At 32.1% G+C, this 18,110-nt stretch overlaps 1 protein-coding gene across 1 annotated transcript in view; it reads left to right on the top strand.

Moving 5' to 3' along the window:
• Positions 1-18,110, top strand: part of EYS (eyes shut homolog) — a 1,462,097-nt gene that overhangs the window by 78,542 nt on the left and 1,365,445 nt on the right. Inside the window, 1 exon segment of the mRNA XM_069488330.1 lies at positions 17,110-17,303. Within this exon segment, the coding sequence (XP_069344431.1) occupies positions 17,110-17,303 (194 nt within the window).

Genomic DNA, 18,110 nt, shown 5'->3' with positions numbered 1-18,110 from the left:
AATTACATGTGTTTTAAATTGGATTTAACTTTCTGAATACAAAATTCTCACAAAGCAAAATCCTACAGAACTGTGACATAGATCAAGAAATAAAATATTACCAGCATTCCAGGAGCTTTTCTCCTCCTCCTTCCCAGTAACTATCTCCCAACCCCTACTCCCAAAAAGACCACGCAGAATTTTTAGATTTTAGTTTTGCTTTAACTCATTTAATCTCTATAGGAACAGAATTATGCAGTGTGCTCTGTATTCTGTCTAACCTTTTTCTATTCATCTGATGTTTGTGAGATTCATCCATTCTGTGTTTAGCTTTAGCAATCATTTCTATGGCTGTGCACCTTTTGATTGTCTGCACATCCCAAACTTACACATGTTTTCTAATGATTATGGACAGCATTTAGGTAATGTCCGGTTTGGAGCTATTATGATTGATGCTACTAGAAGCTTTCTTGCACTGTCTCTTGTTCCTTTTAAGGTGTTATACATACACACACACATACATACACACATATGTGTGTATGTGTGTATGTATGTGTGTTTGTGTATATCTCACTGTACTTTCTAGTCATGGTTTATATATCTGTTAAGTATTATTAAATGACAATATATTGTTTCCAGGGAGATTGTTCCAAGTTATCTTATTAGACATATATGAAACTTCTTTGTTCTACATATACACATCACTCTGTGTCACACATTTTTTTTTTCAGCCACTCTGGCTAGTATGTAGCAGCATTTCATTCTGGCTTAATTTTTATGTTTACAAATAACAGTAAATGTTTTTCTTGTTTATGGGGTATTTGCATTTCTTCTTTTCTGAAGGACTTGTTTTTCTTTTTCCTTTTTTCTATTAAGTTGTTTACATATATATAATTTGTATATATGTGCATGTAAATGTATAACATATATATGTATATCATATTTCTGATATATACACATATATATCATTTATGCATCTTTTCTTGATTTTTAAGAGTTTTTTATATGCTCTATGTTTTTTCGTTAGGGGTGTTAGAAGTATTTTGTTGCGTTCTGTGACTTGGTTTTCACTCTCTAAATATTGTCTTTGAATCAACAGATGTTCTTATTTTTAAAGAATTTATAATAGTTGCATCTTGTATAAAAAATATTACCCTTCAGAATTTTTATTCTTTTACCCTTCACATTTTATATATACAATCAATTTGGATTTGATTACTATTTTTGAAAGAGGTGAAATAGGGGTTAGAATTTTTTTTTCTTCAATATGAATATGTAGGTAATTCAGCAAAATTTATTGAAATGACTATTCTTAGAGCCATTTAACTTTACTATTCTTCTCCAGACTTATAGCCTCTTATTTCAGTTGATATGTTTTATTATATCCATATTTTCTAATCAAGATCAGAATTCACCCAACTTTGTTGTGTTTTTCAATATTAATAAAAAAATTAATTGCTTATGTTTCATTCTTCCATCCTTAGTAAGTCATGAGACTGGAATTAAATATTATGCTTCACAAGGTATTTAATATGAAGTATACAATAAATTCCTGAGATTAGATTGAAAGCTTTGCTTCTCTTCTATGCTCTAGAAATGTGATATCCAGGATGGAGCCACAGGGCTATCAAGCACTTGAAATTTCACTATTTCAAAATAAGATATGCTATAAGCATAAAATAAAAATACACCTTATTTTATTGTGCTTTGCAGATATTGTGATTTTTTATAAATTGAAAGTTTGTGAAAACCCTGAGTCAAACAAGTCTATCAGTGCCATTTTTTCAACACCATGTGTTTACCTTGGGTCTCTGTGTCACATTTTGGTTATTCTCATAATATTTTGAGCTTTTTCATTGTTATATTTGTCATGGTGGTCTCTGATCAGTGATTTTTGATGTTACTATTTTTAACTGTTTTTGGGTGCTATAAACCTCACCCAATAAGATGGCAAACTTTTTTTTTTTTGAGACACACTCTCACTCTGTTGCCCAGGGTAGAGTGCCGTGGCGTCAGCCTAGTTCACAGCAACCTCCAACTCCTGGGCTCAAGCAATCCTTCTGCCTCAGCCTCCCGAGTAGCTGGGACTACAAGCATGCACCACCATGCCCAGCTAATTTTTTCTATATATATTTTTAGTTGTCCAGATAATTTCTTTCTATTTTTTTTTTTTTGGTAGAGACAGGGTCTTGCTCTTGCTCAGGCTGGTCTCGAACTCCTGACCTCGAGCGATCCTCCCACCTTAGTGTCCCGGAGTGCTAGGATTACAGGCGTGATCCACCTTGCCCAGTGGAAGATGACAAACTTAATCAACAAATGCTTGTGTGTTCAGGCTGCTTCACCAATTGGCCATTCCCTAGTCTCTTTCCTTTCACTCATGCCTTCTGTTCCATGAGACACAACAACATTAAATTTGGCCAATAACCCTACAATGACTTCTAAGTGTTCCAGTGAAAGGGAGACTCACACATCTGTCAATTTAAATCAAAAGCTAGGAATTATTAAGCTTAGTGAGGAAGACATGGAAAGTCAAGATGGTCCAAAAGATAGGCCTCTTAATCCAAATTGTTAGCCAAGCTGTGAATGCAAAAGAAAAATTCTCGAAGGATATTAAAAGTGCTACTCCACAATGAGATATCACTTAACTCCAGTGAGAATGGCCTTTATCAAAAAGTCCCAAAACAACACATGTTGGCATGGATGTGGAGAGACAGGAACACTCATACACTGCTGGTGGGACTGCAAACTAGTGCAACCCCTATGGAAAGCATTATGGAGATACCTTAAACAGATTCAAGTAGACCTACCATTCGATCCAGCAATCCCATTATTGGACATCTACCCAGAGGAACAAAAGTCATCCTATAAAAAGACACCTGTACCCAAATGTTTATAGCAGCACAATTCACAATTGCAAAGATGTGGAAACAACCCAAATGCCCATCAATTCATGAGTGGATTAGTAAATTGTGGTATATGTATACCATGGAGTATTACTCAGCTATAAGAAATAACGGTGATATGGAGTCCCTTTTGTTCTCCTGGATAGAGTTGGAACCCATTCTATTAAGTGAAGTATCCCAAGAATGGAAAAACAAGCACCACATGTACTCACCAGCAAATTGCTTTCCCTGATCATCACCTAAGTGCACATTTGGAAATAACACCAATTGGGTATCGGACTGAAGTGGTGGGTGGGGAGAGGGGATGGGGGTATAACTACATGATGAGTGCGTTGCACACCGTCTGGGGAATGGTCAGCTTGAAGTTCTGACTCAGGGGGATGGGCAGGACATGGGCAGTGTATGTGGCCTGAACTTTTGTACCCCCATGATGATAAGCTGAAATAAAAAAAAAAAAAAAAAAAGTGCTACTCCAGTGAATACATGAATGATAAGAAAGCAAAACAGCCTTATTGTTGTTATGAAGAAACTCTGAGTGGTCTGGATAGAAGAGCAAACCAGCCACAATATTCCCTTTAGCCAAAGCCTAATCTAGAGCAAGACCCTAACTTTCTTTATAAAGACTAGGAGAGTTGAAGAAACGGCAGGAAAAAAGTTCGAAGCTAGCAAAGGTGGATTCATGAGGATTAAAGAAAGAAGCTGTCTCCATGATACATTAATGCAAGATGAAGCAGCAAGTGCTGATTTAGAAGCTGCAGCAGGTTATCCGGAAGATCTAGCTAACATAGATGTAGTTGGATATATTAAGCCACAGATTTTCAATGTGTGTGAAACAGCCTCATATCAGAAAAAGGTGCCATGTAGGACTAGATAGCTGGAGAGAAATCAATGTCTGGCTTCAAAACTTTAAAGTTCAGGCTGACTCTTTTGTTAGAAGTTAATGTCAGGTGGTGACTTGAAGTTGAAGCTAATGCTCATTTACAATTTAAAAAATCCTAGACTACAGTATAGTGTAAGCATAGCTTTTATATGCCCTGGGAAGCCAAAAAATTTTTTTGACTTGCTTTAGTGTGATATTCACTTTATTGTAGTGGTCTGCAACCAAAAACATCATATACCCATACAAACTTTACCTCTTTGGTTTTCAAAAACTTAGTATGATAAAATAAAATATGATGTTAATAATGCTTGATATTGATATACTACAAGAATTACATTTTGTGTATATTGAGGTAAAATGAGCATATTGTTAAAATTAATATTTTTTCCTTTATTTTTTTAAAGTGGCTACTAGACAATTTAAAACTACACATGAAATATGATACTTCTATTGAATGGGGTTGTTATAGAACATAATGAACGGAATTTTACAGGTTTTAAAATATGTAAATTTAGGCTCTGTGTTTTGGAGGATAATTCTCTCATTTTTTTGATAAATTATATTTTATGTTATTGGTGTATGCAGCCATTCTAAGTTTATGTGTGTTAAGTTTTGTACATGTTCAGATTTCAATTTTACTAGCACTAAATTATTAATTTTTTTCTTATATTTTTAATCTTTTAATACATATGCTCAAATTATAAAATTGCCATTTTAATATTCTTAATGACAGATAGATATATTCTCTCACTTTTTTATAAGAATTACTAAAGGACTGACTTTCACTTTCTTTTTAAAAAACTCTCATGTTTGGATTTATGAATCCGTGATTTACAGATTTTTATCTTACTCTTCTCCAGCTGCATCTCTGCTCCAGAGGGATGACTGCCCTATTTTTCAACTCTTCTTTTGAAATACTGACTCTTCATAGGTGTCGTTTTTATTTCTTTTTTCTCATTCTTACTGAAAAATGACTAAGTTTGTCTGGTATTGGGTGTTGAGGTGCTTTCAGCCAGAGATTAGGCAAGCCCCTGTTCAAAGATTAAGGCTTTGATGGACCATGAAAATGAAATTAGATTCAGAGAGGCTTTACTCTCCTACCTAATTGGAGGTACATCAGTTGTGACCTTGAGGCAGTGCTTTTAGTATTAATGACAAATCTTCTCTCCATTACTTTTTGTTTGTATCAATTTGTTGTTGTTGCTCAAAATTAGTTCTAGAAATGTACTTTCTCTGCTGGGAATACTTGTATTCCATTTAATAAATGGAAACATCGGCTGACATATATTGTACTATTTAGCCTCGTGTTGCCCAACCTAAAATTGCACACTGGGACATGGTATCTATGTATGTGTGTTTGCTTTTCAACATATCCGTAAAGTCTGATTTGAGTTCTACAACATCTTTCCCATATCATAGACTAGGACGCTAAGAACCCTCTTTATTTCAGCCTCCTGCTTCTTCAAGTTTGGGGACGTGAATGGGTTTATTTTAGGGGCCGTATCCACTTGCTCCTGTGTGCCTTTTTTTGTTCTATGCATGACTCACATATTTTTAGGTACTTCCCTAAATCCAGTCTTGTATTTCTTGACTTCTTGCAGACATTCCTCAAAGTTTCCAATGAATCATGTAGGGATGGTATATTTCCAGAACTATCCTTCTTGTGCCTCAGTTACCTTACCTATATTGAGTATAATGATAATATCTACTTCATAAATTGCTAGGCTAATATAAATAAAGGACTTCAAACACTGTCTGTTTTTATTAATGAATAAAAGGAAAATAACAAAGTAATACTCATGCATTTGCATGTATCTATGACTGCTTTCATGCTACAATAGCAGAGTTGCGTAGTTCAAGAAACCTGTTGGCCCACAAAGCCCAAAATAAGTATTATCTGGTCCTTTGGAGAGAAAAAAAATGTAGATCCCTGCAATAGAAAAATATATTAGGTGTTCATCTCCTTGCAATAGGTTGGAGGCTCAATCCTGGTAATTTGATTGGAAGAACTGACTGGTGAGAACCAACATTATGAACTTAGCAAAGTCAATACTTTTACTGTTAAAATTTCATAACATGCAGGGTGGAAACTGAATTAATAGCATGAGAGTAACTGCACTTATATGGTATTTTTTAAGGTATGTATGCAATGAATAGCTTAAAATAGTATTTTTTGCTTATCTGAAATGCTTAAATATCAGCTTTTTACATAATTACTTTTATCATAGATGGATATTAACTGGGTATTTACATCAAATATTTTTTCTTATTTTGGAGCAATTCTTTGTCTTGGCAAGCTCTTAAAAATGTAATCAAACATGGGTAAACAAGTTAGCTGTCTTTCTTCAATTTTCTTTTGTCTGCCACTTATTTTACTTTTCTAGTTCTTGAGCAGAGCTCCTAGCAACCATTTCTTTCTCTCCCTATAGGAATGAAAGGCAAATTATCATCCTAGTTGATGATGTCTCTATATTGCCTATCCTTTGAGTACAATAGCTTCATTCTTACAGGAAAGTAGACTAAAACGAGCTTATGTGAATGAAATGTTCAACTAACTGCATTGTGTTATTTTATACAGAATTGCTTTGGAAATTTTTGACACTTCATTAGCGGATTGACCAAAAGAATTTACTAAAATCAAAATAAAACATGGCACTCTAAAATGATCTTTTATTCACTGTGATTTTTCACAGATATATGTACCTTGTTAAGATAGCAAAGCTAGTTTATTCTATAGAAGCCCCAATGCGATTTCTATTAAAATAAAAAATACTTAGATTATTTTATAATAATAGGATCACTGCTTAAATATATTAGTTTAAATTATTTGGGTTATGTGTGCATGGTTGCGTGTGTGTGTGTGTGTGTGTATTTGGGGCTTTTATTTATCTTTTGAAATAAAAATAACATATACCTGAAGAATTGTTACTTTATTATGAATACCTTTTTTAAAAGGCTACTTATTTATGCCACATATTCTCTCACAATAAAAAGGTACTGTACTGATAGAAAAACCCAGGATAATAGTTTGTTTTTTTTTTTTTTATTTAGATCAATTTTTAAGCATTCTGCTCCAAGGATACAACATTTCCTCATCTTTCTGTACATTGCTTCTATAATTCCAAGTTCCATCAATTTTTCATTCTCTCAAGAAACAAAATTTAGTCTTTACCATATTTTCATGATTTCTTAACTCCTTATGATGTCTTTTCCTTCTTATGCAATTAAATTATATGTTCTGTCATTACTACCACTTTCCCATACCCTCAATTTCTTATCTCTCTCGCCCTGCCTTGTAATGCCCTGCAAAATTCCAAACCTGTTAAATTTATCATGCTTATTAACTTGTTTGCAGTGAAACAATCATGTGACCATGTGCCTGGTCTCATTATGCACTAATTTCAAAGAGTTCATAGAAACTTCCATAAATCTTACTATGTTTTTCTAATATGTACATTCTTTCTCTCAACATCTTAGACAACCATTTCTTAACATCTCCTCCCTACTCCAACTCCCACACCTTTTATCATACTCCATTGATTCTTTGCTTTATATTTCAACAAAAAATAGAAACAATTAGAAGAAAAGATCTCCAGGCTCTGCCTGTTCAACACCAGGTATCTTGAATTTTTGCCCATCTATTTCTGTTTCTTCTTCTGTTACATTGGTACCTCCTACCTGATGTTAATCCTTCACCTGTGGACAGGATTCCATTTGTCACTCTACACTTCTCACAGATGTTTCTCCAGAACCTGTCCTCTTTTTCCATTATCAATTTTCTCTCTCTAATCAATCATCCCATCTGTTCACAAACATGCTTTGATAACCTCTAAAGACCTCCTTAGTTGCTACTTCACATCTCTATTCATCATAAAATAAAACTCAAAAGAGATATTTAGACCAGTGTTTCACAAACTTTATTTATATATGAATCATTTGGGAATCTTGGTTAAACCAGATTCTCCTTCACTAGGTCCGGAGTACATTTATAATGAGATACCAGATGAAATGTTGATTCTACTTGTTCAGGGATCACACTGATTGGCCCTAGGTAATATTGCCTGTTTCAATTTTTATTCTTCTAATTTCCTCTTAAACTCATTCAAATGAATGTTTATACCCACAATTCCACGGACATAGCTCTATCAATGTCTATTAAATACTTACTGCTAAATTTAATCACTAATTAATTCATTCTAATTCTTCATCTTATATAAGCTATTAGTAGTATTTGACACATTTTGTTTTTTAAAAATACCACACATTCTTATTTCTTCTGCTTCCCCATTCTTTGGTTGTTCCCTGTAAATCACTTTTCAGTTACCTCTCATCTCTGTGATTCTTATACATTGAAGTGCATGTGAGATTTAAATTTCAATGCTCTCTTCTCTCTCGGTTTTTTTTTTCCTGCAGGATCACACCCAGTCAGTTGGCTTTAAATACAATCCATATGCATAGAAATCTCAATTTTATATCTTCAATTCAGATCTCACCCTTAAACTGCAGATCATTATGATCAACTGCCTAAGTTCATCTTTACTAGGATGTGTAATAAGTATCTCAAAATCAGCATATCTAAAACTAATTCCAGTTTCCTCCCCCAAATCCTGCTTCCCTATCTCAGAAAAGAATAATTCCTACTTTCTATTTTCTTACATTAAAAAAAATTGATTCATCATTCACTCTTTCCTTCCCTTTTAAACCATCAGCAAATCTATCAGAGTTTATTTTCAAAATACACTTAGAGCCTGATCTTTTTAATCTCCTTCACTAGCATCCTAATCTAGTCCCCATAATTTCATTTCTGGAATAATGCAATAGTCCAAAAACATCTCTCTGCTTTCCTTCTTGGACGTCTTCAGTCTACTATCAAAGTTATCTTTTAAAAAATGTGAGATCATGTTACTACTCAGTTCAAAATGCTCCGTTGTCTTTCCATAGACTCTAAAAGCAGTCAGAGCCAGAGTTCCTGAGATAGCTTATTGCACCCTCTTTCTCTGAAATCTTCTTCTGCACTCCCTTGTTGACTCAGTCTCCTAGCTTCCTTTCTGCTTCTTGGACACTCAAACATGCTTCAAGTCAGAGATTCTGTATTTGCTGTTTTCTCTGCTGATGTGCTCTTTGTTTATTCTTCGATTTGTTGTTCAACAAATGTTTACCAAGAATCTATTGTGGGATAGCAGCACCGTATTTGTCTATGAAAAATCTGTCAACAAGACAGAATTACTTGCCCAAGTGGAGCTTATATTTGAATGGAGGCAATAAATCATAAACATAATCTCTTATATTATATATTATTTTAGAATGTGGTTGATGCTTAATGAATGAAAATATAGCAAGATAAGAGGAGCTGGTATTCAAATGACTCTTCCTCAAGTTATCCACAGGGCTCTTTCCCTTATTTCTACAAGTCTCAGGTGGTACCTGTATCTTCCAGGCTTTCTTTGACCACCCTACACAAAGTAACCAGCCCCTTCAGAACTACTTTTCCTACAACTCCTTTTCCTGGTTTATTTTTCTCCACACCATTTATTACCATTAAGCATACTATCTATTTATTTTATTATTTGTCTTTTAAATTTTTTCTATTTCCTTGTAAAGTCATAACTTTATGAGGACAAAATCTGTTTCATATAGTGCTATAACCTGAATACCTAGAATACTCCTCAACACAGTAGATGTTGATACACACATTAATCTAAATTAATTGATCAAAGTTTTATTTTACTTGCTTCATATCTGTGATGAAGAATATTTTAAGTGAGAAAAAAACCTAATGTCTGATACCTTAATTAATTTGGTGGTCTAAGCATGTATGTTTATTTTCCTTCTTCAAACATCTCATTAAAAGGAACAAATACAGTGTTGCTGGGGCATAAAATAGAGACCATTATCAGACTTTTTTTTCAGGAATTATAAGAAAATTGAGAGGCCATAATATCAGATAAATTAAAAAGATGAAACAGAGAAAAACCACAGCTTAAAATGTGCATAAAAAATGCTGTTACCTCACAAAAAGTAGTCTTCCCCTTTTGAAATCTTGGAGTTTCTAAACTCACAAACTTATGAGAGGAGATCACTGCAAGAGCTCTTAGACACGACAACAAAAGCACAATTCATAAAAGAAAAAAACTAAATAAATACATCAAAGTTATGAAAGTAAAACTTTTTTCTGGAACTATTAATACCATATTAAGAAGATTAAAAGACAAATTATAGACCTGCAAACCACATATTTGACAAAAGACTCATGTCTAGACTGACTATATAAAGAATTCTCAAAACTCAGTGACTAAAAAGCAAAAATCTAGTTGAAAATACACAAAAACTATGAAGAGACAGTTCACTGAAGAGCTATAAAAATAGCAAATAAGCACCAAAAAAGATGTTCAATGTTACTGACCATTAAATAAATTCAAATTAAGGCCACAATACTATATTACTATGCCTACTAAAATAGCTAAAATAAAAAGTAATGACAACACCATATGTTGGTGAGCATGAGGAGAAACTAAATCTCTCTTGCATTGCTGTGGGGAATGTAAAATGGTCCAGCCCCTCTGAAAAACAATTTGATGGTTTCTTTTAAAAACTAAAAAGGCACTTACTATATGACCCAGTAATCTCACTCGTGGAAATTTATCCTAAAGGAATAAAAATTTATTTCCACATTAAAATCTGTACATGAGTATTCATGGTAACTTTATTTGTTTCTTAGTTCTGGCTTCTAAACAAATTAACACAGATTGAGTGGCTTAATCAACATTTATTTCTGACAGTTTTGGAGGCTGGGAAGTTCAGGATCAAAGTGCCAGCAGATCCATTATCTGGTGAGATACATGTCAAGGTTTGCAAATGGCTGTCTATTCATTGTATCCTCACACAGCAAAGAGCAAAGAGAAGAAAAGCTAGCTCTCTGATCTCTTACAAAGTTATTAGAGCTCCACTCTCATGATCTCCAAATCCATTACATTGAGGATTAGGCTCCAACATTTAAGAATTTATGTGGGATACAAACATTCATCCCAAAGTAATTTGTAATAGTGAAGAACTGGAAATAATCAAAATGTCCAACAATAAGTGAATGGTTAAACAAACTGTGGTACATTCATACTATGGGGTCCTATTCACAAATTACCATAAAAATGACCTGTTCATACACATAAGAAATTAGATGTATCTCAAGAGCATTATAATTGAAAAAAAAGACAATCTCAAAAAGTCACATATTGTTTGGCTCCATTTATATAACATTATCAAAATGGCTAAACTGTAGAGATGGAGAAAATTAATGGTTTCCAATGATTAGACATTGTAGGGGGCAGGGGGTGGGTTAGACTATAAAGGAGTAGCATGAGGAAGATCTTTGGAGTGATAGAATGGTTCTATATTTTGAGAATTGTGCATGTAACTCTACTTGCACATTGTACTAATGCCAATTTCCTAGTTTTGATATAATAGTATAGTTTTATGTAGTATAATATAATAATTTGATATGATATTGTAGTTATGTAAGATGTAAACATACCCAGAACCTCTTGGTACTATCTTTGTAACTTTCTGTTAATCTATTATTATTTCAAAATAAAATGTTAAAAAATATACATTTCACTGTTTACTATTTTATCCTATAGATAACTTTGGAAACTGACAAAGGATATACTTATATATTTAGAGAGTTGTGTTTGTCTGTAGAAGAAGAAAACTAATTTTTTATTTGTTTTTTGTCTGTTTATATTCAACATATGATGTTGAATAATGTAATATTGTATCCTAGAGTAGGAATACTAGACTAGTACTAGCAATCAAATGGTATTTGAGTCTGCTACCCTTTTGTACAGAACTAATCTACTGGGTATGAGTTGTGGTGAAAGAGCATGGAATTATTATAGCATTAGGTACTATGCATAATTTTTATTATTAATCTGCAATTAATTAGCTAAGTAACATGTGGCAAGTTCTTTAACCTCTAGAAAAATTAGGGATTTTTTTACTTAAAATAAAATTAAAATATGAAACTCACTTATTTTACTTAACATGATTTACTTCCATGTTCATCCATGTTATCATAAATGGCAGGATTTCATTATTTTTTTGTGACCAAATAGTATTCCATTGTGTATATATATCACATTTTCTTTATATATTCATCTGTTCTTGAACACTTAGGTTGATTCCATATCTTGGCTATTGTAAATAGTGCTGTAATAAACATGGGGGTGCAGATATTTCTTTGATATACTAATTTTAATTTCTTTTGGATATATATCTCATGTTAAGTGAAATAATCCAGATATGGAAAGCCAAATACTGTGCGATCTTACTTATAAGTGAAATCTAAAAAAATAAACAACATTGATATCATAGAAGCAAAGAGTAGAACAGTGGTTACCTGACACTAGGGAGGGAGGGGAGAGAAGAAGATGGGAAAGGTTGGTCAAAGGGTACAAATTTACAGTTAGGAGGAATAAGTTCTGGTGTTATACTGTGCAATAGAGTGACTATGGTTAACAGTAAGGTTGTTGTATATTACAATATAGCTAAAAGAGAAGCTTTTGAATGTTCTTACCCACAAAGGAATGACAAATGCATGACGTAATGGATGAGGTAACTACCTTGATTTGATCATTATACAACATATATATATCAAAACATCAAATGGTACACCATAAATATGTACAATTAAAATGTGTCATTTTAAAAAAACTGTATAATAATGGACCTTTTAAATGCCAGGTTTGTCTTAAGAATTTTATCAAATAAGTACGGATGTAAGTATTATGGAAATGTGAACCTATTACATGTATATGGTAGTATTCTTCAAACAATTTATTATAGGATTCTAGGTAATATTTATGTCTGAAATATCATTAAATGTTATTCCCTATGTTTAATTGTTTAATAGGAAAACATGATGTTAATATATTACAACATTGAGAAATACATATTCACTCTTTTTTGTGTGATCAAAATAAATATTTATATACTAATATCCACAAATAAAAGGTTGAGTTATTTTAATCTGATAATGCCAATGGTGTGGTTGCTCAACATTTTACATTAGTTTTATGTTTTTCTGTTCTAGAACTTAATACATAATCCAAAATTCTAGTGAATTAATATCATGTCATAGAAGTGGTGTTTTATAACTTGCATGCCGTTACTAGTAACTTAATCCTTCATGGCCAAAGTTTCTTGATACTCTTGTTAGCATAATAATGAATGAGTTTGATATAGAGATTTTTTTCCAATAAATATGTTGTGTACTAATAAGCCTTGGGTTACATAGTGAATTGGATGTCACAGTTTATATATTTGAAGTATAAATATTTTAATTTCTGGAGGCCAAGTATGTCATTTTTAGCTGAGAGTCAGATATTTCTCATTTCAGTTGTCTCCAACACTTATCAATTGTCCAAAGCACTATGCAGGCCAAGAGGAGGACAAGAGTAAAATTTTCTTTCAAAATCTAGGAGTTCACAGATATGACCAGGGTTGTCAGCCCACTACTCCAGTTATTACTTTTTATTGCCATTGTGATGTGCCTAATGACAACACCTTAGACATAATCTGACAAATGCTTTTCAACTATGAAGTAAAGCACCTGCTGATCCAGGTGCTATAAAAACTGCAGTGAAGCTCCCAGGCTTGGGCTCTAATATTACTACTTTATTAATTTTATTAACATAAACTTAGGAGGGGAGAGGCTAGGAGATGCAAGTGACTTGCCTAGAGCACAAAGTTGAAGAGGGCAAACACTCTCAACATTCCTTCAAGCACTAAACCTGCACTTGTGTAATACAACTCTGTTGTTGATAGCATACCAACAAATGTGTATGGCAAGAAAATGAGTCTCAATAAGTCCAAAGGAGTAAAAATCATGCCATATCTGTTCTCCAGCCCTCACAAAATTAAACTAGAAATAAGCAGTAGGACAATTTTGAGAAATCTCCAAATATTTGAAAATTAAACAACAAAATTCTAAAATAACCTGAAAGCCAAAGAAGAAAACAACTACAATGGAATCATATTAAAATTTATTAAATGTAGTTGAAACCGTGCTTTAAGGGAAGTGTATAAAGTTCAACATTTTGGAAAAGAAAAGTCTCTCAAGTCAATATTTAAGCTTCTACCTTAAATAAATGTAAAAAGAAGAGCCAACTAAATTCAAAGCATGCAAAAGAAAGGGAATGGTAAGATTTGCACAGAAATCATTAAAACTTCTTAGAGAAAATCAATGAAACAAAACATTGATTTTTGAGAAAAACAAAATGGACAAATCTTTAGTTGGAATAAAAAACTAAAACCAGAGTAAGACACAAATTAACAAAATCAGCATTCAAAGTGAGGAATCAATAACGATCATTCAAAATTTAAAAGATCCTTAGGAAACACTATGAACAACATTATGCCAACAAAATTGACCTCTTAAATGAAATGGATAAATTCCTAGATAGATGCAAATTACTAATAGTGCTTCAAGAAGAAATAGAAAATCTATATAAACCTACAAAATATTTAAGATATTAGTATCAGTCCTCACAGACTTTACTTTTCAGAAAATACAGAAGAGAGGGGAACACACATGACCTCATTTTATGAGGCCAGTATTACCCTCATAGCAAAACCAAAGGCAAAGATGTTACAACTAAAAAAAAAAAAATTAAAGATCAATGTCACTTATGAATATACATAGGAGATCCTCATCAAAATATGTGCAAATCTAATCCAGTAACATAAAAATATTTTTATACTCTGACAAAGTAGGATTTTTCCCAGGAATGCAGGATTAATTTAACATCTGAAAATCCAGCATACTAATATAATAAAAGACAAAACTCACATAATCCTCTCAATAGTTGCAAAAAAAATTTCACAAAATCTAACACCCATTCATTTTAAAAACATCTATAAAATTAGAAATAGAATAAAATTTCTTAATCTGATAAAAAGCATCTATGACAAATGTCTAGTGAACATAATACTAATGGTGTCAGACTGACAACTTTTCCCCTAACAATGAGAACAAGGCAATGATATCTAATTTCCATTTCTATTCAGCATTGTACTTGAGTTTTAGACTATTTGATGGACACACACACACACAGACAAATACATAAAGGCATACAAATTAAAAGGAAGAAGTATAACTGTTTATTCACAGATGCTAGTATCTTATATGTAGAAAATCCTAAGAAATCTAGAAAAGAGCTACCAATACTAGTAACGACTTTATAAACTTGGCAGACTACCAGAAAATATACAAAAATCATTTGTTTCTATATATTAACAGCAAAATTTCAAAAATACATTTAAGAAAACAAGTCCATTTACAAGACCATCAAAAGGAAAAAAATACTTAGATATGAATTTAACAAATTAAATGCAAGACTAACTTAAAACTATACAACTTTGCTGAGAAAAATGAAAGAATATCAAAATAAATGGAGAGACATTGTATATGCGTTGATTAGATTTCAATCTTGTTACATGGAAATTGTTCCCAATTTTATCTGTTGATTTAATAAAATCCCTGTCAATATTCCATCAGGCTTTTGTGTAGAGATTGGGAAGCTAATACAAAAATTTATATGGAACTGCAAAAAAAAAAAAAAGTCCATAGAGCAAAATAATTATTCAGAAAAAAAAAGGAAAGTTGGATGACTGCCCATTTTCAAAACTTACTATCTACTTATTTACATTTATGTATTTATATATTTATCTGGAAACTGTGTTATGGTAATAGAAAGGTATATATATTAGTGGACAGGTATATATATCAGGAAAAAATTGAGAGGGCCAGAAATCAACTCATATTTATGGTCAATTTTAACAATAGTGGAAAAAGCAACTATTATAAATGGGGAAAGGATTATCTCAAAGAACAAAAAGTGCCAGGACAATTATTTATCTATATGCAAAATATGTAAAATAACATAATCATTATCACATACCATATAGAAAAATAAATTCATGTGGATTAGAGATCTAAATGTAAGAGCTAAAATTACAAAACTTTTAATAAAGCATATGAGAATATTTTCATGACCTTGGGTTAGGCAGAGTTATTAGATATAACACCAAAAGCATGACATGTAAAAGAAAAAATGAGAAAATAGGCATAATCAAAAAAAAGAAAAATTGATAAGTTGGATTTAATGAAATAAAAACTTTTGCTATCCAAAGTCACCACAGGGAGAAAATGGAAAAGGCAAGACAAGAAGAAAATATTTTCCAGTCACATATATCATAAAAGACATACATACAGAATATGCAAAGACCCCACTCAAAGAACATAGGCAATCTTAAGAAAATAGATAACACAATTTAAAAATAGTTAAAAGATTTGAATAGACATTTGAGAAGATATGAAAACAATTAATATATATGAGAGAAGATGCTCAAAATAACCAGTCATTAGAGAATGAAAATTGAAATCATGAGATACCATTTTACATTTACTAGAATGGCTATAATAAAGAAGATATGCAACATCCAATGTTGGCAAGAATGTGGAGAAAAAGAAAATCTTATGCATTGTCTGTGGGAATATAAAATGGTACAGCTAATTTGAAAAATAGTTTAGCAGTTTTTTAAAATGTTAAACACAAATTTACCATAAAACTCAACTATTCTGCTTCTAGAAATTTGTCCAAGAAACATGAAAATTCATATGCACTCAAATACTTATGTTTGAATTCATTATTCTTAACAGCCAAAAAGTGGAAACAAATGTCCACCAATTGATGAATGGATAAGTGAAATGTATGTATTGTGAATTACTCTTTAGCAATATAAAGTACCAAGTACTCGTACATGATACAACATGAAAAATCCTCCAAAAATTATGCCAAAATAAAAAAGCCAATAACAAAAGAGCACATGTTATACCATTCTATTCTTTGCCCCAGAAAGGCAAATCTACCTAGACAGAATGGTTACCTGGAGCTGGAGTTAGGAACAAAGATTGACTACAAAAGAGCACTTTTTTAGGTAAAAAAGTTGTGCTAAAACTGTATTGTGGTGATGCTTGAATAGCTCTATACATTTGCAAAGATTATTGAATTGTAGATTTGCAGTGAGTGAATTTTATATTAACTTATACTGCACTGCAACATATCTGTTAAAGACAAAGATTCCATGAATTCTGGAAACTTTTTCTATGAGTTTTGCTATGTACTTATGTTCATTTTTTCTTCTTTTCTTTCTTTCTTCTTCCTTCCTTCCTTCATCTTTCTTTCTTTCTTTTTTTTTCTTTTCTTTCTCTTTGTTTCTTTTTTTCTTTTTTTCTTCTTTTCTTTCTTCCTTTACTTTCTTCTTTCTTGTTTTCTTTCATGATCTTTTAAGGTCCCTTCTGTGAGGAGTCAACAAAACCTTGTGTTTCTCAGTCTTGTTGGAAAGGAGGAATTTGCCAAAATAGCAGCTCTAATAACAATTGTGAATGTCCAGAAGGATTCCTCAGTCAAAAGTGTGAAACTGGTATCATTGAGTGTTCATCAATACCATGTCAGAATGGCACTGACTGTATCAATATACCAAAGGTAAGTTGGAATCTAACATACAAATGAGTGGCTTTAATATATATTTTATTACTACCAAACAATTTGAAAAGTACAAGTAATTAAAATTCTTGTTAAGATAGTATAATTTTCAAACTCAGAAAAATCAGAAAATCTATTTTTTATATAGAAATTCCAATTTTAACATTGTTCAAGTTCATTTTTTGCTCTTCCACCAATATTCTACACTGAAAACAATATAATTTTGTACACTTTTCATTTTTAGTTATTACTTTTTTTAAGTTTTTTCTTTAGCTTTTAATTATTTGGCATTGTGATACTTTTTTTAATTTAACATTTAAATAAATAAGACTAGGAAATAATTGTTAACTATTTCCACAAATCATCATCTTTTCGTTTTTGTCAAGATTCATATTTGTCACAACTCTTTAAAGAACTTTAAAAGTGTGTTTTGTTTTTCCAACTCCATCAACTTTTTGTTACTAACGCATTAAAAATGGAAGTTTTCTTTCCTGGCAAAGTAATCCAGTCTATTAAAAAAGTCTTTAGTAAACCATTTCTGAGAAGGCTTAATTTAATTATACAGAACGTGTAATATACAGATTAGGCCTACTATAAGATCATTTTTAATCCATCTGCAATTTCTTCTACAACACCCAAGACTTATTATTAACCTACAGTACACAAGGCCCAATACCGGGAGATACAAGTGCAAAAAGCAATAAGGCATGCTTCTCACAATCAAGGAAATTACAGCTGTAGTAGGCAGTCTAAGCCCCTCATCCTGCTACTTCCTCCCCAAATAAAGATGTCCATTCCCTAATCCCG

The sequence above is a fragment of the Eulemur rufifrons genome, chromosome 15, assembly GCF_041146395.1.
Source record: "Eulemur rufifrons isolate Redbay chromosome 15, OSU_ERuf_1, whole genome shotgun sequence".
Lineage (NCBI taxonomy): Eukaryota > Metazoa > Chordata > Mammalia > Primates > Lemuridae > Eulemur > Eulemur rufifrons.
The sequence above is the reverse complement of the archived record's forward strand: the minus strand, read 5'-3'. Positions and strand labels throughout refer to the sequence as shown.